General features: G+C 40.5%; 1 protein-coding gene across 2 annotated transcripts in view; it reads left to right on the top strand.

The window, feature by feature from the left end:
• Positions 1-21,295, top strand: part of LOC122801105 (major facilitator superfamily domain-containing protein 8-like) — a 1,359,614-nt gene that overhangs the window by 470,551 nt on the left and 867,768 nt on the right. The window contains exon 4 of one of the 2 annotated variants that reach the window (XM_044070627.1): positions 1,591-1,710. The exons of the other annotated variant lie outside the window; for it this stretch is intronic. Within the exon in view, the coding sequence (XP_043926562.1) occupies positions 1,591-1,710 (120 nt within the window). The remainder of the gene's footprint in view (positions 1-1,590; positions 1,711-21,295) is intronic. 2 annotated transcript variants of the gene reach the window in all.

Here is a 21,295-nt window from a genome sequence, read left to right as displayed (position 1 = left end):
TGTTATTCCTTTAAAAAGGTAAAATTGGAAACTGCTTTAAAATAATAGTAGTCCAAACTACCCACTGGAAATACTAACCAAAAGTATCATGGAACAGGCTGAGTCAGTATGGCCTAAGCAAGTACTAAGTGTGTTTATTTTTCTTCTGTATTTGGTATAGAGTTTTGTATTATAAGATATTTGGTACTTTGCCAATCCCTTCAGGTATTGAATTTGAGATCACTAGTACAGCAGTTGTAGCTAATCATTCATTATTTTATTCTTCAATTACCTGCTTAATTCAATTCAAGATAGTAGGGGAAACAGTGCTACTATTGGCATTCACTGGGTGCAAGGCTGTAAGTAGAGCAACTGATCTTAAACAGAGCACCAATTCTTCAAAAACACACACACACACACACACACACACACACACACACACACACACACACACACACACACACACACACACCTATGACCAGTTTGAAGGGTTGCCAGTTTTCCTACAGCACAACACAACTTCAGGATGTGGGAGGTAACTGAAAAAATGTTGAAATTCTGTACAGACATAGGTTCATAGGTAGGTACTAGGCTATTGGCCCTAGAGCTTATATAAGCCTAGCCAAATGGTACCCTGGCTTTTGCCACCCAAGAAAATTATTTTCCTGTGCCCCTGTCAAGCAGAGCCACAGAAGTGATCCCTGGGATGAATTTCCTATCTCCCATCCAATCATCAAGATTTTTCTTGAAGAGGGCTAATGAGGAGGTTTGTTTGATATAGATAGGTAGTTTGTTCCAGAGTACGGGAAGTCTCTGAGACAGGAATCTATCCCTCCAGCATGTTCTGTTTATTGTGGTGACAAGGTTTAGGTCCCTAGAGCGTGTAGCTTGGAGGGATTGGGATTTCTTTACGTGGAGCATGTCCAACAGCTCCGGGTTTGACATAGCTTTGTATGTTAGGCAGAGATCACCTCTGAGTAGGCTTTACGTGACAGAGTAAAGCTGGAGTTTTTTGAGACGGTCTGCGTAGGTCATCTGTTTGAGGCTGGTAATCCTCTTTGTGCTCTACTACTGTTTGTATACTTCTTGAAATGTACAAATTATGAAAATCTTAATCACACAAATAGTGTGTTATAAAAACATATCCTTGTAGGCTGTTAACATTTGTCAGCATACATTAACTTTATTATTTAACAAGTTTTAGCCAAGACTGCTGAGAGGCATAGCACCTGAGCACACATTCTGTTTGCTGTTCAGCAGGATTGTTAACTTTCTTAAGTTACATTTATTACACTTTTCAGACGGCTTGTAGTGCAGTACATGGACCTAATGTATAGTCCTAGACTTTTGAGTGCATTTCTTCTTGAATGCTAATGCTAAGAAATTAGGCTTCAGGGTTTGTGAAAGGATAATGAAAAGCACCTTTAGCCTTGAACATAAATATCACTTATGACGTTGCTTGCCACGCCAATGATTTCACTTTAGTTTTTCACTCCAATGCACCTTTCACATTCACTTTTTCTCATCTAAGCACCCTATTATGTACTTATTCTGCTCACAAATCATTCCTGATGACATTATCTACTGAAGCAGTTCATTTATGCCTTTCAGGAATTGGTACAGGAGCTGTTGCTTCCATCTTTGGCTACCTGACGCGGGCCACCTCCTCAGAGGAACGGGCCACTGTGTTTGCTGCTGTTATGGCATGCAGGCAATTTGGTCTGCTCATTGGTAAGTCTAGTATTTCTTTTTGACCTGCTCTTTATTTCATTTTACCTGATTTTTAAAGAACTCTTAATTTATATTTGAGAAAATTATCCAGTAATGCCGATATATTTGTAGGAGTATCATGCTGGAATTCTTTGTCATTTTGCTGTGAAATTAATAGTGTTGTAATCTTTATTGCAGGAACAGTGTTATGATTGTGATATAAAAGGCTTTGTAATTTTGTGAGATCACTGTTTTCCCAGTTTTGTAGTCATGTCTATATTTGTTGTTTTCATTTCTTGTGCTGGGTTGTTTCTGCCTGCATATCATTCTTTTTGCTGAATATAGAGTTAGTTGTATGGGTAGTGTGCCTAAACAGGAAAAAAACATGAAGAAAGTAGAGTCACACACCACCCCCATTGCCTGATGTCTTGATGAAAGGGCTATGTGCATTGAACACTGTTATGAGAAATTTGAACCTGGTTCTCCCCATCAGTCATATGCCTGTGGCACCTCATGAGTGGGAGTCAGTCGTAAGAGCCATCATTAAGGAAGCTATTAAAGTTTTATGCTTATGCCCCTAACTACTTTCACATATTTAGCAAGCAATACAAAGGTGGACATGCAATGGGTATTGGCACTGAGCTGCTCCTAACTTTTGCAAGGGACTTAGCTAGCAGGACAAGTCCTGGCCATCTAGTGTTAAGCACCACAGAGAGATTTTCTGGCCTCTGTCAGGGAAGTCATGCTTTGCACATATGCCCTGAATGTGTGCATCAACACCCTCACTCCTTAGAGAGGCAAGTGGGTAAACCCATTAACCCTTCTCTCTCCCTCTCTAGTTCCTTCAGTGCCAGAGCTGTTAATTGTACCTGGGTCGTTTGGGTCATAGACAGGGCTGCATCCCTCTGTGCCACAGAGTCAGATAAGAAGTTTGAGTCAGTGCACTTCATGGAAGTTGATTTTAACTAACCACACTCGCCCACTCCCTCTGCCTCAGACCTACCATAACTCCCCTCCCAGTTAGCTCCCACCCTGCACCATAAAACAACACCTCTGACTCTATCCTCACCATACTTTTACCCGCTATCACTATGCTTACTTCCTATACATATGGAGCACTCACCTTTTCTCTCTACTTTAACATTTGACTATTTACTATCAAAATGTCTTTTCCTATTGTGTGATCTTTATGTTTTCCTTATACCAATGTATTAATGTATTCCAATGTAATTCACATTAAACTTGAACTTTTCTACAGTGAATTTACTGTTGCCTAGTCAATATTTTTTACTTAGTACCAATGTATTAATGTATAACAGAATACTTTACTGTAAATTGGCTCTTTTCTCTCAGGCCGCCACTGAAAAGGGACTTCTTTCACAGCCCAGGTGGACTTTCCCAGAAAAGACAATGTCAAAAGAGCAATTTTAATGGCAATAAATGCCAGAAAGAATTAAAAGGATACAAGATTTGTTGATGACGTGGATGAATTGTGACTATTTTTACCAAATACTAGCTATGATACAGAGTTTCATTTAAAAGTAAACATTAAGTTGGAGCTATATTCCCATGTTTGTTATCTTGCGATATGTACATTGATGTAGTCTAAAATGTAACATTACTTCATATGAACATCAATGTAGTCTAAAATGTAACATTATTTGTCTAACTAACCTTTTATTTTTCCTCTGAGTTTTTAAATTATTGTAGCATTATTAGAAGGAAGGGGAATTCTGAACTTTAATTTTAGCCATATTTTGCATATAATGTGCACCTGAGGCTTAGAGAACATTCACTACTGGAGACATGAAGGTTGCATCTTTGCTGTTCCCAAATGATGATATATTCTTAACCATAAGTGTCTGTTATCTGTAGTGTGCTACTGCGTATGATGCATTTATGTGAAATTTCACACTTGTATGTCAAAGGTCAAGGTTCTGTCATAGAAAGGAATGCATTGCTAACTGCAAGTCAGGGGAGCAGCAACCTCAGTTGGAAAAATGCAAGCATTTTGGGTCTTCATGAGTGAAGATACAGAGAATCTGGATACTGACCAGTGGATGGATGCAGCAGAAGCAGTGATACAGACCTTGTATTGGGCATTAATTATGAAGCAAAGCTAGAGTTCCATTAAAGCTCTTACTTACCTGTTAGCATTATGTCCCTATCCTCACCCATACATGGTCATGAGCTTTGAGACTTGACCGTATTGTAGTAATGTGACTACAACTGGCAGAAATCAGGTCCACTTGCAAGTTTCATAGGTAGGGTACTAGGCTATCGGCCCAAGGGCCTACGTAAGCCTAGCCAACAAGGTTTCCTGGCTTATGCCACCCAAGAAAGTTATTTTCCTCTGCCACTGTCGAGCAGAGACACAGAAGTGATCCCCGGGGTGTATTTCCTATTTCCCATCCACTCATCAAGATTTTTCTTGAAGAGTGCTAATGAACTTTGCTTGACATAGATGGGTAGCCTGTTCCAGAGTGACTCACACTACCCATGAAACAGTGAGAAGCTTGAAAAGCTAGAAGGATCTTGGGATTTAAACCACTGCTCCTCTGGGTTGAGAGGAATCAGTTGGAGTGGTTTGGGCACCTTGTGAGGCTAGACCTGCATACCTTTCCTGAGAGGTATGCCAGCTACAGCCAACTGGGAGGAGGCCCTAGTACAGTTCCAGAGTATACTCACATTCAGTGTATTTAGGCTTGCTTAGGAATGCCTGAAGATCTCCCAGAGTGAGCTTGATGCTGTTGCTAGGAATAAAGTAAAGTGTGGTCTGTCCTGCTCAGCTAGCTTCTACTGCACCCTTTGAGAGCAAGTGATTTAGAAACTTGTGCTTTTCGGTGGATGCCAAGATATTTGTTATTTTATTATATAATGAGCCATGTGCTTAGCAATGCAAACTTTGCACCATGTAATTTCAAGTGATCATTTATAGGAAACAAGTTACCAAAGATGTATCTGATGTTGTCCTTTTCATTTGTTCCTCAACTGATGGGTCTCGGATCCAGCTCAGCAGCTTTTACTAGACTCATGGATCCAACGCTCGAGCTCATTCCTTTAGCCTCAATGTCTCAGTCACCCTGCAATACCTCAGATCTTACAACGAACAAGGAGCCACCAAGCTGGACAAACAATTCTTTAAGTTGTGCACCAAATCATTGTTTTATTACCCTATTTCAATGTCTAAAGGTAACAGGAATGGTTTTCTTTTAATTGTCTTCAAAAATCTCAACCATGGGGAGGACATGCAGACTCCACACAGAAGGCACTCCAGCTGAGAATCAAACGGGAGAACCTCTTGCTATGAGGTGACAATGGTACCACTGCACCACCACCTTTCTCCTTCCCTTTAATTTCTGGAGTGACCTTATGGTTGTTTTGGAACCTCCCAGGTTTGAACCCCAGTCTTTTCTACTACCCTTCCTTTTGTTTTACCCCAAGGTTAGTTCTTTCTCTTGGTTATCAGGCAGCAAACTCAATCTGAGGTATTGCAGGGTGCCTGGGGAATTGTGGGTAAAGGGGAGAGAGCGAGAGTTGGGTCCAAGAGTCTAATAAATGTGGCCAAGTCATATCCAAGGTCATATCCAAGACCCATCAGTTGAGGAAGAATGAAAATGGACAACACAGATGCATAGTTATGGTTGCATAACTTTGATTTTTATTTGAAGAAATGTATGTGATTTTAATTTGGCTTTGTAATTTATTTAGATTTATATGGTGATAGACAAAGGGAGGCCTGAAGTATTAGCTTAGTGTGTACATTTGGTCTGCAAAAAGATTTTCCTATTTCTTATTCCATACAGGCTGAGGTACACAGGTCTTCATTAAACAGGTGAGTTTGGAATATAAATAATGTATAAATGGATTTATATACACAAGCAGACAAATAGTTGTGCATAACCCATTCAGATGAAATCTAAATTGGCAGGATAGACTCAAGACGGCAGGAGAAAAAAATGATTTTAATGTAATAAATGTACATGTCACAAAACCAAAGATGAGCTAAATCAACAGATCAAAGAACCTAAAAAATAAAAATAAATGAAAGCAAACCTAACAATGTCTTTTGCATTTGCGAGTTTTTTTTATCTTATTGTGTAAAAATAATGATGTGCTCATCTGTGTTGTAGAGCAAGTTTTGAGACTGAGATCAAAGAACCCAAAACACGTAGTAGAATAATTATAAGGTGAAGAATAATAAAGGAAAAGGCCAGTCTATAACCTGAGCTCAGAGTAGCTAAACAAGTGCAGTAAGGTCATGCAGGCAGCACATAAAGTAGCAGCGTTTATTTTTAGCTACAGCCTGAAAGTTACAATGGGAATAATAAAGAAGGCAATGTATATAAAGAGTAGGTTCAAGATAGTCATCTTCTTTCAGCTTTTAAGTTCAAGATAGTAAAATTTGTAAACATGTAAAGTAATACACTTGTACAGTGGTTTTAAAAGTATACATGGAATGAGTCTTTATATACAGTTAAGCATCTAACATGAAAAACATTAAAAAAATAATATAATTTACAGATTATTATTTTACAGATTAGGACCTTGTGGCTACTACATGTTTAGTAGTGGTCTAAGATACTTTGTAACATATAACTTTTATGGATTATAGAGGTCTGAAGAATAATTTTTGAAAGGATAGGTGCACTGGTAATGGTAATTTTGACGTTAAGCTTTAAGGGGTGTTTGAAGAAGTAACAGGAGACTCTCTTATGCAGGAGCTACAAGAGTTCTTTTCTAAATTTGTTGAACTCTGATAAATGTTCCTTATCTCTGCAACTCAATTTCTGCTCACTTGGAGGTCACCCTCTGCTGAGAAAGCTACTGTTTCCTAAGAGGGAAGCAAACATAGCTACCATATACATACACATATCAGGTAACCAAATATTGTATTTCCCTAGTCAGATTAAAATGTGCAAGATCAGAAAACAAAAGTAAGTTTAAGTTAATGAAGTTTGTAGGAAGCCTGTATTGGTCTTGCAGTTCAAAACTCATGACTTTCCACCTAGCCCCATTGTGCAGAAGGATGAAGCCGTTACTGTGACCCAGATGACCCATGTTCAACTAGCAGCATGGGAGTTGGAGGGACTAGGAAGGGGAGGATGAGACTGAGCTCCCAGCACTAAGTTACCTATCTTGAGGGCAGGGAGACTACCAGGGCTCACACAATAGCAGCATTAAGAGCTTGACATGCTCTACACTGCAAGCGGTATTTCATTTATTTATTTACATATACTCTGCTGACCAGATTACTTGCAGTAAACTAATGGCCTCTCTTCACAGGAGATACTATGTTGTATTCATATTGACTAGATGCAGTTTGGCCTAGGCACAGAGGAACATCCCCTAATCCTTTCAACACTAAGTGTGCCTGAGGGTACTGCAGTTGTGAGAAGAATGATCCAAGATGAAGGGGAAGAGAGGAACTTATGACGATGAAGTGGAGCACATGAAAATTGAAAGTTTTGTGAGAAGATTGTGGTGAAAACCATGCAAGGAGGAGGGTTATCATCAACACAGGTTTTGGTGGATTTAATGGATCAGGGCAATCCAGAAAATATTGAGATTGCAAGATAGAGTGATTTACTGGAACAAGCGATCAGTGAAGAAGCAGAGGAAAATATTCACATAGAATCGTAAAAGGAAAGGAGCAAGATGTGTCTGGAAGAAAGTCTATCTCATTCATGCTGATCTGGTGCAGAAATTAGCTTTATGATTATGCAATGGCAACATGGTTTCAACATGAAATCAGCTTGTAATTTAACTTTTGCATAAGTAATGAAAAAGACTGATGTCCAGACTAGAAATACTGAAGAAAGCCCTTCTGTATTGCACAGCTTATACACAAAGGGGATTGTGCATAGATCTAGGGATGTCATTGTCCCCCTTTACTCAGCCCTCATTAGACCATTTGTTGAATATAATGCATTTGCTGCATATCTGTCCAGACACATGCAGCAACTGGAATGACCACAGAGATACCTTACGAAAAGGATACAAGGCCTAAAAAATATGTCCTATGTGGACCAACTCAACCCATTACGGATGGATTTACTGCACATTAGCAAGTGAAATGACATCAGAAATACTTGGTCTATGGATCAAAACCTTTTCTGCAATTTCAGCACAATGTTTTGGAGGGCTAGTTACATTTCACAGAGAATACTACTACTGTGGAACATATTCACCATCCACATAAAACTAAGTTCATCCCTGTCAATTTTCGTGTGCACCTTATATCTGTGAATGAGAAACAGAACATTTACCCCAGCACTGCCCCTGTACAGCTAATGGAAAGAGGTATCTTCTAAATGCTTTTTCCAATGTATGGGTCCCCTCAAATTATCTGTGGTATGATCCCAGCTATTTTTAGGGGTAATATATAAATTTTATGTTGTCTTTTTCATCTGTTCCTCAACCAGTGGGTCTCAGATCCAACTCTGGCCACTTTTCAGACCCAAGCTCCTCCCCTTACCCATAATCCTACCCAAACCGTGTAATACCTTAGATGTAGTTTGCCACTGTCAGCTTTCAGACGTGGTTGAATTAGCTCAAGCTTTGGTAGATGAGTAATTTATTGCTTTTGATACTATAGCTTCTTTTTCTAGTCTTACTTGGAGTTGTTTGACTCTTTACTTTCCTTTTCCTCCTCCTGCTAGTTAAAAATTATTGGTAATAGTGTTTTATGTTTAGGCCTCAAACCTTCTACCCTTACTATACTAGCAGTCTAGTAGATCTTGTACCATTGTTGGTATTCCTCTCCCTTTATCCCCTTATACTGGATATTCTTGTTACCATTGCTAGTATTAGACTTTCTCTAGTTGTTTCTCTTTGTTGTTGTTGCTTTCTGTTGTTCTTTCTCCAGTAATGTCAGACAAGCCTACAGGATTCAAAAAAGTATTTCATGTGGCAATAAAATCCCTAACTCTGATGCTTATCAGAGTGTGTATACTGTCTAGCGATCAGACAACTTGATGTAGATTGTGATATTTGCTTGGGTTTAACCATAGAGGTTTGGTAGAATGGAGAAATAGGTTAGTGTTATAAGGTTTGCTTAATTCCTCCTCTTTTGTGTCTGGAGCTTCCTATTCAGCCATGAAGTTCATGGATAAACCTAAAGGGGACAAAGTGGGAAAGACAGTTGAAAAGGTAGTTGAAAAATCTAAAGAGCCAAAGAAGCTTTCCCCTGACCACTGTCCTCACTTGGCTCAAGCTTCAGCTCCACCTGCTAAAATTTGGAAGACCTCAGCTTCAATTACATCCTCTAATCTGACTCGCTGTTCCACTAAGTCACCTTCTTGAAGGTCAACAGGATTCTCCCTGGAGCTGATACCTTCAAGATTACATTGTTAATTCCTTCAAGAAATGGTCCATAGGGCTTCAAGACTACCATCTACCTCATTGTGCTTCAGTTCTTCTAGGATCAAATGCAAGCATGGTTAAGGAGAAGAAAATTCAAACCAAAAGATGAAAGGATAATATTGGTGGCCCAAGACAGGGTGGCATGTACACATTGGTTTACAAAGTCCATTGAACATGTGGGAGAAACACACAAATGTAGGTTTTGTAAAACACAACTGGAAACAGTCGCATACCTTGTTGCTGGTTGTGACATACTAATGGCAGAAGGATTGTATACTGAAAGGCATAATAATGTGGCAAGACTGTTCCACTGGGGATTGTGCAAACATTATCGTACTGAAGTGGCTGAAAAACACTGGCAACATGAGCCAGAAGGCATTATAGAAAATGATGAAGTCTACATCACATATGATCAGCCATTACCAACAGTTCAAAAGACAGATGTGAAAAAAAAGATAAGGTGCTCCATGAGAAAAGACAAAAGCAGCATTGATCATTGAAATCACTACACCCAGTGACTACAGTGTCTTGTGTACAGAGAGAGAGACACACAAAGTCATAAAATATCAAGATTTGCAGGCAGACATGAGAGCAATGTGGAAGAAAGATACCCATACAGTTTCAATAGTAGAAGAAGCAATTGGTCTTATAAAAACGAATTTACAATCGTATTTAGATATGTTACCAATATATGGAATCCCGTACGAATTGCAGAAAGAGTCATTACTGGGCACATTGTAGGTGCTGCGAAGAGCACTTTTGGCTGACATCAAAGATTGAAACAATACTAATTTCATGAACTTTAACTGTACTTTGACTTAGGGATGGAATCCGTTCCTGTCATGGTATTAGAAACCCAATTATAGAAATTAAAAAAGGGATGAGCCTGTCTGAAGTGGATGTGGAGAAGATGATGTGGAAATTCCTCAGGACCCAGATTCATTTGGGACTTCTTTGTGCTCCATCTCCCATCAGACCTGTGGAACCATCTCAGATTCCCTATTGTTACTCCTAGTCTATTCTACTTCCTGGCTTTGAATGAGTTTGATCCAAGACTTCCAGGATTATCTGTGTCATATCCATTGGTTTGGTCCTGTTCGACTCGGGCATCTTCTGTGATCCAGCCAGCTGTGACAGAGTTGGTGCCAGAGTGATCTCAGAGCCGTAGCTTTGGCACCAGATCTTGGGGTAGGGACTTAACACTGAGATTCTCTGACCAATCTCTTTTCTTCAGGGTTTCTAGATTAGATAGCTTGGCCCTGATTTATGCTTCAAGTCAAGGTCAGAGGGATTCCCTGGGCTATCCTAGTCAGGTGGGTTTGACTCTTATTTGAGTACTTCCTTGCCCCCCTCAGGTCTTCCCCTCCACAACTGCCTGCCCTGGGTCATGAGCTTGCTCATTCTGTTCCATCACAACCGTTGGCCCATTCTAGTCCTGAGACAGTCCTCTAGGTCTCCTCAAGGACTTCTGAGTCTTCCTCAGATTACCCCCCCCCCCCAGTTAAAGCTCCCTGGAAGCACATGTGCAAGGAGGCACATTGACTCCCTGCAGGAGTCACTAACAGAAGACACTGGCTTCAATGAAGGGGATGGGATCCACCAGGTCACCCCTTGACGATGTTTCATTTGGGAAGATCCTTGAGCTTTTGAGATAGAAAGGTGGTTGGTGTTCCAAAGCACCTTCTCAGGAGGAGTCAGTTTTTCTTGAGGCTTTTGCAACCAGCTCAGCTACTTCCTGGGTGGTCCTCCCAAGAGGAGTGATTTAATATTGGGGATGCAAGGCTCTGGATGTGGCAGAGCCCATCCCCCAAAACAGGCAAAAATCTAGTAGCAGCCAAAGACCTTGCCCAGTGGAGCAAGGGCTCCCTAGTTGATGTTATGGTGATGGCAGCAGCCACTAAAATGTACTCACCAAGGAATATCCTACTGTCCATCCTCCTAACTTAGAGTCTAGCATCTTGGACAAATTTGTGAAGTGAAATTAGGCATCAATGACCTTTGATGTCCAATCGCTGAGTTATTTGGTAACAATAATAATGTTTCAGAGGGACTTGACTAAGGAGCTTTCCAAGTCCCTATCATGGTCCATGACTGTGGAGGACAAGAAGACTATGTCTTTCAAACTGGTTACCCTTCAGTCCCTCTCGAATGCCTTCATGCATTTGATCTGAATTACTATAGCGGGTGTTTCTAGAGCTGCAGGTTCAAGCATTAAGGCTTGTAGGCATGCCAGGGTGTGATTGTTACTTTATGGAGCCTTTCAAGATGTCCTTCATCAATGCTGATTTTGGTGGATGTATTTTGCTTGGGCCCAAAGTAAAAGAGACTCTTTCCAGGTGCAAGCAGGATTGAAAAACTGCCATTGGAATATGGTTTTCTACCCCTTAGAGGGCCTTTTCTAGAAACCAGAAAAAGTGTAGGAAGATGTGGTTCTGAAAGTTGCAATGTTTTCCCAAAACCCCTATGTAGATAGATCTCCCTCTGGCAGAGAGGAGAACTCTAAAGGTAGATGTTGCCCATATGGCAGAAGATGCCTGCAAAACCAAGGCTTCATAGGTCCATTTACTGGGAAACCTTATCAGTGCTCCAGAAGAATTGCCCCATCTGTTGTACTCTGGAGGCAGTAAGGGGGAGCTTATCTCTGTACCTGGAAGCCATCACCAAAGATGTCTGAGTGCAGACTATAATTACCAGAGGCTATTACATTCCCTTTTCCACTCCTTACCCCAGTGAGCTCAAAGAACATTCCCAATGTAGCACCTCACCAAAAGAAAGACACAGCCTTAAAGGCTGAGAAGCTGACAGCAGAGAGAGTCATACAAAAGGTACCACTAGACATGCAAGGTTTCAGAACTTATTCAAGATTCTTCTTGGTGCCAAAGAAAAATGGGGATCTCAGGCCAATTTTAGACTTAAGTTATCTAAATCTGTTTGTAAAACACTTGAAGGTTTGGAATTATCATGGTTCAGTCCATACTTCCATTATTGGAAAAGGATGATTGGATGTGCTTGATAGATTTCCAGGATGCATACTATCACATCAAAATAGACATACATACCAGGAGGTATCTTCACTTATGGCTGGGGTCCAGTCACTTCCTGTTCAGGGCCCTGCTCTTTGGTCTCACCACAGTTGTTCATCAAATGTATGGCAGTGGTTGCAGCTCAAATGACATTGCTAGTATTACTTACCTTGGCAAATGACTCCTTACCAGTCCCACCAAGCATCATTTAACTCTTGCCAAAGACTAGCTCCATCTCTCCCTTGACCTGGCCATCATATTCAATTAAAATATATCACACCTTTCTCCCAATCAAGTCCTGCAGTTCATAGGTTATTACCTGGTTAACAGTTTCTCAGATAGCAAGACTGCCTCAGACCAGACTGTCCACTTTACCACATCAGGCTGCATAACTCTTCTCTTCGATCACCCCAGCCAGGTTGGTTTTACAGCTCCATGGCTCTATGGCCACCTCTGTAATACTTGTACCACTGACAAAGATTTTATATGAGATTGCTGCAGTGGACACTGGCTGTCCAGTGGTCAGTAAGGCAACCCAATAATTTTTCCATTCAAATCACCAAGATTTGGAAGGAACATGTAGTGTGGTGGATCCACACTCCAGAAGTTCCTCAGGGCTGCATGTTTGTTCCACCCTTGCCCATGGCCTTGTTGACCATGGACATTTCCCATCTGGGGTGTGGAGGCAGTACTTGGGATAGACTGTTTAAGGCCTGTGATCCCCCACAGAGGCCAGTCTGCACATCAGCTCTCTAGAGATAAGAGCAGTCCTCCTACTGTTGCAGGTCTTCCAGGGTGTTTTTCCTCTGGGAATGATTGTTATACAGACAGACATCATATTGGTAGCCTGGGGCATCAACAAATGGGTGAACCTGCTTCTATACCTTTTGGCTAGAAGCAATGATGTGTGGCAGTGGGCAAGCTCTTACAGTCTCTAATAACAGTACACATTCCAGGGAAGTCCAACATATTAGTGGACAGACTGAGCAGCTTTATTCTATTGCCTCATGAGTGGTCTCTCAGTCTGTCAGTAGCAAAGCTAATATTTTGTCATTGGGATCAACCATGGTGCAGTCTTTTTGCCTCTTCCCCACAACTCCAAATGTAGCAGGTTGTTTTACCTAATCCCCCCAGAGTAGGAGCCACTGAGATATTTTGCGATCCATTACTGGCCCCTGGGCTCCTCTATGATTATCCACCTGCCCCCTCCTTATTCCAAAGTTTCTACAGAAAGCATGTCAACAGAAAAGCACAGTAATCCTCCCCACTCCATTTTGGCCTCAAAAGTGTGGTTTCACTTACTTTGGCCTTATTTAATCTGCCCTGTTTGGGTACTGGATCTCTCTCCAGATCTCCTGTCTCACCTGTCCAGACTGCCTCATCCAGACATCCAAGCCCTCAAGGTCACCACACAGCTTCTCCACTTTCAGTGATGGCTATACAGTCCAGGCTTTCTTCTCCAGTTATACACATTCTCACTCCTCCCAAACAGGAAGATACACAAGAGCAAATGGAAAAGGCTTTCTATTTAAGCTCATGAGAGAGCCTTGTTCAGCCTGTTCCAGCTGTTCGAAATTTTCTTGTTTCAATTTTCCATGAGGGAGTAAGCTATTCTACAGTCAAGGTGAAGTTAGCTGCTATTTCCAGTTTTCATATTGGCAAAAATCACATTCCTCACTGGCATGTCTCAAGCTGTGCAAAGCATTTCTTAAAGGTACATTTCTAGTCAGATGACCAATTAAGGACCCTAGTCCTCCTTGTGACCTTACAGTGCTTTTATAGGCCCTACCACAATCTCACTTTGAACCAGTGGCTAAAGTAGATTTAAAGTATTTATCTTGGGAAAGCTATTTTTCTAGTTGCTATTACATCAACCAGGTGAGTATCTGAACTCCAGGTGCTATCTTGTCAACAGCCTTACTTAATTTTTCATAAAGACCAAGTTTATTTTTGAACCAACACTTTCTTTTTACCAAAGTAGCCTTAGAGAATGTGCTTAATCAGTCCATTAATTTGCCTGTCTTTTTTTCCAAAATTCTCTAACAAAGAGAGATATATGCTTCATTTGTTGGATGTACATAAACATCTCGTATTCTACTTCCATAAAACTGAAGATTTCAGAAAATCTGACCAGTTGTTTCCTTTTTAAAGGCAAAATTGGGTCACTGTTTTTAAAGTAACCTTAGCTAGATTGGCCACTGATTGTATTTCTCATGTCTACAAGGAAAAGGGTTTGACCTAACAAACACCTCCAAGGGCTCATTCCACAAGGTCTGTTTCTACTTCTGCTTTCTTATCAAGAACTTCAAGTATGATATTTATGTGGCTGCCACTTGGTCTAGTGTTAATACCTTTATTGCTCATTGCAAGTTAAACATTGTTTCAAGGGACAGGGCGGCATTTGGGTTTGTCATCCTTTGGAATATTTTTTCATGAAAAGACAACCCAAGGTTCATCCACTTTCTTTCCCATTGGTTGAGGAATTAATGAAAAAGACACCATCACATATAAAAGTTTTGTACTCACCATAATGATGCATCTGTGTCTATTTTCATCCTTCCTCAACCTCTATCCCTCCATTCTCCCTTCCATTTATGGAAGATGTATATATGGCTCTCTAGCATGACCTGAGGGCTATTCTGTCTTGGGCTTTCCCCCTTTTTATTTCAAGATCTTGATTCTGATATCTTTGATAACTGTCTCTTTTTCCCTGTATGAATACTGTGTTATTCAGTCCTTTGGATCTCTATGACTGAGGGTACAAACTCGACCTGTTAGGTAATACAGGGTTTGGAGAGGATTATGGTTAATAGGAAGAGGAGCTTGAGCTATGGATCCTAAGTCTGAAGTGACCAAAGTTGAATCCAAGGTCAGATCTGATGAAAACAGACAGCACAGATGCATCTTTATAGTGAGTACGTAACTTGTTTATCAGCCATGGGATGGGTAAGGCCAATCTACAACCAATGTGATAGATTATTTCAAGCACAAAAAGGAAAACTGGCTAGGCCTCAACTGGCTTGGAAGGGCAACTAGACTGGTACTTACCTATGAACCTATAAAAAGGCAGAAAAATAGAGGAAGGAGAACTACCTGCAGAGTATAAGAAAATGGCCAGTGGTAAGGACTGAAATCAAGGATAAAGAAAACAGAGGCTGATATAAAGAACTTGACAGTATAATTATGCTATTGTGGATTAAAATGCAAAATATCAGATCACTGATTTTTTAAGGTAACATTTGAAACGTTTGCTTTATTAGAGAAGTTTGTGTGTACAAAGAGAGCATCTGGGAAACAGAAAAAAAAATTAAAAAAACTAAAACAATTTAAGCTTGTTTCCTGGAAGCCAAAGCACAACCAAAACAACAAAACAACAGGGTAAGCGATAAACAACAACACTCACACCCCACTTACACACAGGTGATACACGCCAAACACACACACCTGATACACTTGTAATAGCTGAACAATCGGGTTAGCAGCACAGCGTCTCCGCCACCAGGCTGGAACAAGACAAGGGCTCAGGTGAGCAGCCCATGTCACAAGCATCAAGGCCGCACATGACCAGCTGGTGTCCATGCTGGTGAGGTCATCTCCCTGGCCATGCTGGTGATGAAAAGAGACATGGGCGAGCCCTGAGACATACTCCCAGGGCCGTATGAATGAGCACCTGGAGATGGTACTCCAATTTCACCACCTTGAAGAGTACAATCTTGAGAAGACAAGATGATCAATTTCTCAAATTGGTTTAAGAACTGGTGTCATTCAGTGTGATTTAATGTGTCATGTAGGGATATGATCAGCTCAGCATGATATGCTCCTTAGCGTAGGATGTGCTTGCGACCCGTCACCCTGGGCTTTTGATGGGTTGGCAACTTTATTGGCTACCCCCATAGTGCCCCCTTTTATGCAGGTTCAAAAAGACACCCCACCTCCAAAAGTCAACAACAAATAATAAAACTGGAAGGTAATGCTACCAACACCAGAAGCTCAACTCAAAAGATGTTCTAAACTCCTCTCCTCCTTTTGGAAACTCTCCTTAGCATGCCACTGCACAAAACCTGCTTCAGGGCAGAAACCTGCCCCAGTACTACTACCAGGTTATACCTCATACCATGCTCTCATACCAACTTGGACCGGCCTCAAAAAGGAGGGGAGAATATTAAGGATCAAAGATACCACCATCCAAGATGTGTGCACCAAAGCAAAGCAATTGGCACCCATCATAGCATCATCCAACATCCAACTTCAACTAACTTCCAGTTTATAGCCTTTCCAGACCCCACTCCCCCCCACCCCCAGGACCCCACTCTCTCGCCTTCTCAGGAACATTTCAGAAATATGGAAGGTCTCTCCCAACAATTAATATATTGGGAGACCCAAACATAGACTGGGAGCATTACTCAGGCTATTTAGCCCAAGCCCAAAGGTTCCTAGAATTTTGGGAAAACAAACTCAAAAGCACACTTTGTTACCACTCCCACAAGAGGGGAAAACATACATATCATGATCATCACCAACATGGGGACTCTATGCTCCAGACCAGACCAGTATCTCAACCCTCAAGACTAAGACCTCACCATATAAACACACCTGGATATTCACCGATCCCGAAAACCCCTGTAAAAAAAAAGTGAAAAAAAAATCAAACCAATTTCACACAAAAAACTGAAAACATGGTGTTCAGCCCCCAAAGCCCGGGAAATGAAAACCTCGATGCAGACTTCCTTTATAAACATTCTGTGAACACCTTCAGGGAATGCATCCATCATGGATCCAAATAAAACCACCAAAAACCAATCTCAAAAACAGAGATCCTGCGGACCTCAGACCCCAGCCATACAACAAATAGAACAAGCTACTGCAAAAGAAGGAGGAAGCTACTAAATGAAGAGGCAAGGAAGGTAAAAGGGAAGGCATCAAGCATCAGTATTAGCAAAAGATAAAATTGTCTAAAAAATGCTTGAGAGAAAAAAGAGAAAAATTGCACAATTGGGAGCAAGGCTTCTTGCTTTCTTTTAGAACCTATTAAGTAAATCTGGGTAATTCCCAGATATGCTCAGAAATTAGTCCAAAAATACACAAAACCCACAGACATTGCCAACATCCCAGCTGACAGGCAGACAGTGCAAACCCCCCCACCAAAGGCAAAATATCAAATATCAGCAGTGTTGCCCCCGACATCCTGACATCTCAGATGCTCAGGTAAGAGCCAAAGCAAAACACACAATGGGACCAGGACCGGGTCCAGTCAAGCACATAAACCCACACCCAATAAGAGCTAAACAAAAACATAAAAACTACTGTTCATACTAGCCTTTACACACAATGTGTGCTCAAAGAGTGGTGGTGCTAACAGGTCAGTCTCTCCATAAAGGTGGAAATCTGCGGATCCGGAAACTACAAAGTATCACTTAACTAGGCTGGGTCGAATAGCTCAAGGAAAGGATGATGGTGGACCCAATAACTCATATAGGGGGGACCCAAGGACACTGGGGCCTACCCAGTTCGGCTTTGTTAAGGTTTTATGGCATTGCCTCCTGCCTCTGGTCTTAAGTTGAAACAGTCACCAAGGCCATTGACTAGGGGCCACGAAGGTGGTCCACCTGGTCCTCGCAGCCAAAAGCCTCGATACAATACCCCACTGGGCATTATAGATAAGCTCTCACTTAAAAATAATACCCCTATGTCACTAGATGGATTGCAAATTGGCTCAGGACAGAACCCACATGGTTAGAATTACAGAGCCATGTCAGATGTCCCCCACCAAAACCCCCTGAGGTGTCAAGGCTGTCAACCTGGGACCTCTTCGTGTATATTTCGAGGAGGGAGCCACAGGCGGAGGAGCACTGCGCAGGGCTTCGGTGATGATGCGAACTGGTGCCATAATCGACTCTCTCCAGTCCACACTCATCCTCCACAAGGGCCTCATAAAAACAGACAACAGAAACAGGAGCTATGGCCTCAAGCTAAATGCCAAAAAAATAAAAAAAGTGTATTGGTCATCCAAACAAAACAAAAACAACCACCCACAAAATAACCACAATACTAAGTATAAGAAGAAGTAATTAAGACCTGAGGACCCGAGTTGATAACAATCTCTCATTTGACAACCAGTGGGCCAAAGTGGTAGAAAATATTTTATATAGCCCACACCTAAAGCGAAGGGATTCCATCTATCTAGGGGCGGGGACCTGCCTCTCATCTTACAATCAGCCCATAGCCCCATAATTGCTGTACAATGGATGTACCTACCAGACACCCAGACACCTGCAGCAACTGAAAAAACTACACCAACAGGACCAGAAGGATCAGGGCTCAAAACAGGATGCCATGTCCGGGTTAAAGAAACTCCAGCTCTCCACAGCATACATGTACCGCCTCTGTTCCAGCCGCCTGCATAAGTGCGATAACCAAAAGCCATGTCTGACTGGAATTAATGGACATGCCTCAGAAAATTGAATCCCATCACAGGCATCAGCACCGAGAGACTTGAACCAGCAAATAAATAGGACATGCTGGAGGGACAGATTCACATAACCCAGAGGCTCACTCACTCTGGAATAAAATCCCCAGTCCAGGTTAGGCAGAGTCCTCATTGACTCTTCAAGAGGAATCTTGATGATGGGGTGGATGGAGGGTCATTACCCGGGTATCACTTCTGTGTTGTGTTACTGCAGAGCACAGTATACCAAATACGAAAAAGGCATGGCAAAATAAATTTAAAATGGGTGGTGAAAGCCAAACACATTCTGGCTAGGCTTATAAATGCCCTAGGGCAGATAGCCTAGTATGAACCTATGAACCTAAAAGGATGACTCCACCATGGAAATAATATATTTTTCAGAATTTAGGTCTGCAGCTGAGGAAGAAAATGAATGTTCAGTTTAGAGCCTCAGAATCTGAAGAGACTGATCTGAAAGCTCTATCTGAATTTAATAGTGTGCATGAAATAAAAAAAAAAAAAAAAAAGTTGATGAAAGAAATTGATTGTCAGGCAGATTAGAAATGTGGGTATGTGAAGGGGATCTTAAGCATGTTTCAAACATAAAATGTGAGTGGTAAAACAGGAAGATAATGAGGACAGCCAAAAGCTTGGTTTTATAGTAGTGTGGAGGACTACTTAGTGCAAGAATGCAAAACAAGAGATGGAAAAGATATGGAGAAACAGGCGTACCTAAGTATAGGTCGTTTAGGGACATGGAGCAGTTTTCAGTAAGTGTCCCTTGTTATGGGATGAAAAGCTAGATGAAGAAACAAGTGTTTTTTTTTTTTTTTTTTTTTACACAAAGAGAAATATGGTACAGCCAAGTAGGAGAAAAGGGGGACCCAGAAGAGAGAAGCAGTGTTTGAAGACTGGAAAACTAATGGAAAATAATTATGACGCACTAAGCAAAAATAAGGGGGAAGACTGGACGTATAGAGACAAGCGTAGATAATAAGCAGGAGCAGGTAAAATCAATTGGGGAAAGTGAAACTAATTACAAGACAAGTAAAACTTGGAACCACTCAGAATGCAAACAAAGGAAAGAAATCATTTTTCGGTGTTAGCAGTAGGTGTAAACACTTCTAGAAATGACGTTGGGTCCTGACAGTAGTGGAATGGTGTAAAAGAATAAGCATGGGCATGATGTGTTAAATACAAGATGCATTGGAAAAGAAACAAGAGAAAAATTAGAGCAGTAGGGGGAAGTAAATATTCTAATCAGTGGGTAATGAAAGGTGCTGATAACTGGCAGTTATGATAAAAAGTGAACAGGTAATAAGTAAAGGACAACAAGACTAGTTATACCAGGAAGGTGGATAGTATATGACATAAGAAGGGAAATAAAAGTAAGATTGTGTGCTATTTATGAATACACAAATATGCAGGTTAGGAAAAAGTGTTTGAAGAAAAGGTTATTGTTATGGTTGGACAATTATTATGATAGATTATAATTGCAATTTAATGAAAAAAAAAGAAAAAAAATCAGGGTATTAAAATTATGAAAAAAGTTATAAAATGTAGTGAATTATTGGTAGAAAAAGAAAACAAACTTATTATAAAATAAGGATATTTAGAAAAAATGTAGACAATGTTTTATTGTAAAAAGATATGAAAGAAATAATGAGAGGTGCGAAAACTGCAGATTGTTCTGATCATAAAGCAATAGAGGCCTTAGTAGGCGATAATGAAAATATTATTAAAGAAGGAAAAGGAACAAAAAGACTAAAAGGAGATTTTAATAGATTAGTGCTAGAAAGAGAAAAATTGTTTAATGAGCATATGACAATGAGAGAATAGTATGGGAACTGGACATATTGGTGAGTTGTATATAAAATAAATTATAAAAGGATTTATTTAGCTGTTGAAAGAAAACAAAGAAAAAATAGTCAATATTCAGAAATACTGAGTAAGTCTGAAATTGAGGTAGAAATGGAAATAAAATGGTATATGAAATAGAAAGATAATCTAACTTTTTCTTCTTTTTTCATATAATTATTATTGTTACTTTAGACAAAAATTCCATGCTTAGGAAAACAAGTTAAAGTAAGTCAAGGAAAACTGGATGCAGTATATGGTGATGAAGGGGTTATTTTATACACACAAGAAGAAATTATAAAAAAATAGTTGATAATTCTGTTTATGAGATGCATAAAAAGGAATTTTTTTTCTAGAGGAAGTATAGAAAGTATATGTAAAGTTATATAAAAAGGAGTTAGAAAAGGAGACTGATGTGAAAGAATTACAAGAAGTAATAAGGAAAGGAAAAAACTCTGCACTGTCTGGATGGACTGGGATATAATTTTTATAAAGATATGAATAAAGACAAAACAATAGTTTTTGCAATGTAATTCACTTCATATCATGTTTTTACTAGTTTTGGTGGAGTCTTGAGATGTTCAGATGAAAGTGCTATACTGTTGTTATTAAATCCTTAGAGAGTTTCATAATTTGGTGGTGGCTACTGCTGAGTTGTTTTTTTGGTTTGGAGACAAACATATAGACCCACATATGCCTCGGAAAACACACTACTGCAACATTCACCAAGACACTTTCAGACTCATCTCAGTGTCTCAACATCTAAGTCCATAATATCTTGTTTATAGGAAACTGTTATGAAACGCAAAGATGTCCTGTTCACAAAGCTGAACAGAGAGGCTCACAGTCAGTTGCCTATCAGGGGGCCAGGATTCACCACATTATGCATGCACTCAGGTCACTGAACCACACATAA

The sequence above is a fragment of the Protopterus annectens genome, chromosome 4.part1, assembly GCF_019279795.1.
Source record: "Protopterus annectens isolate FY-2018-M chromosome 4.part1, PAN1.0, whole genome shotgun sequence".
NCBI classification, from domain to species: Eukaryota; Metazoa; Chordata; order Ceratodontiformes; family Protopteridae; genus Protopterus; species Protopterus annectens.
Note: the sequence above shows the minus strand (reverse complement) of the source record. Positions and strands in the feature narration are given on the sequence as shown.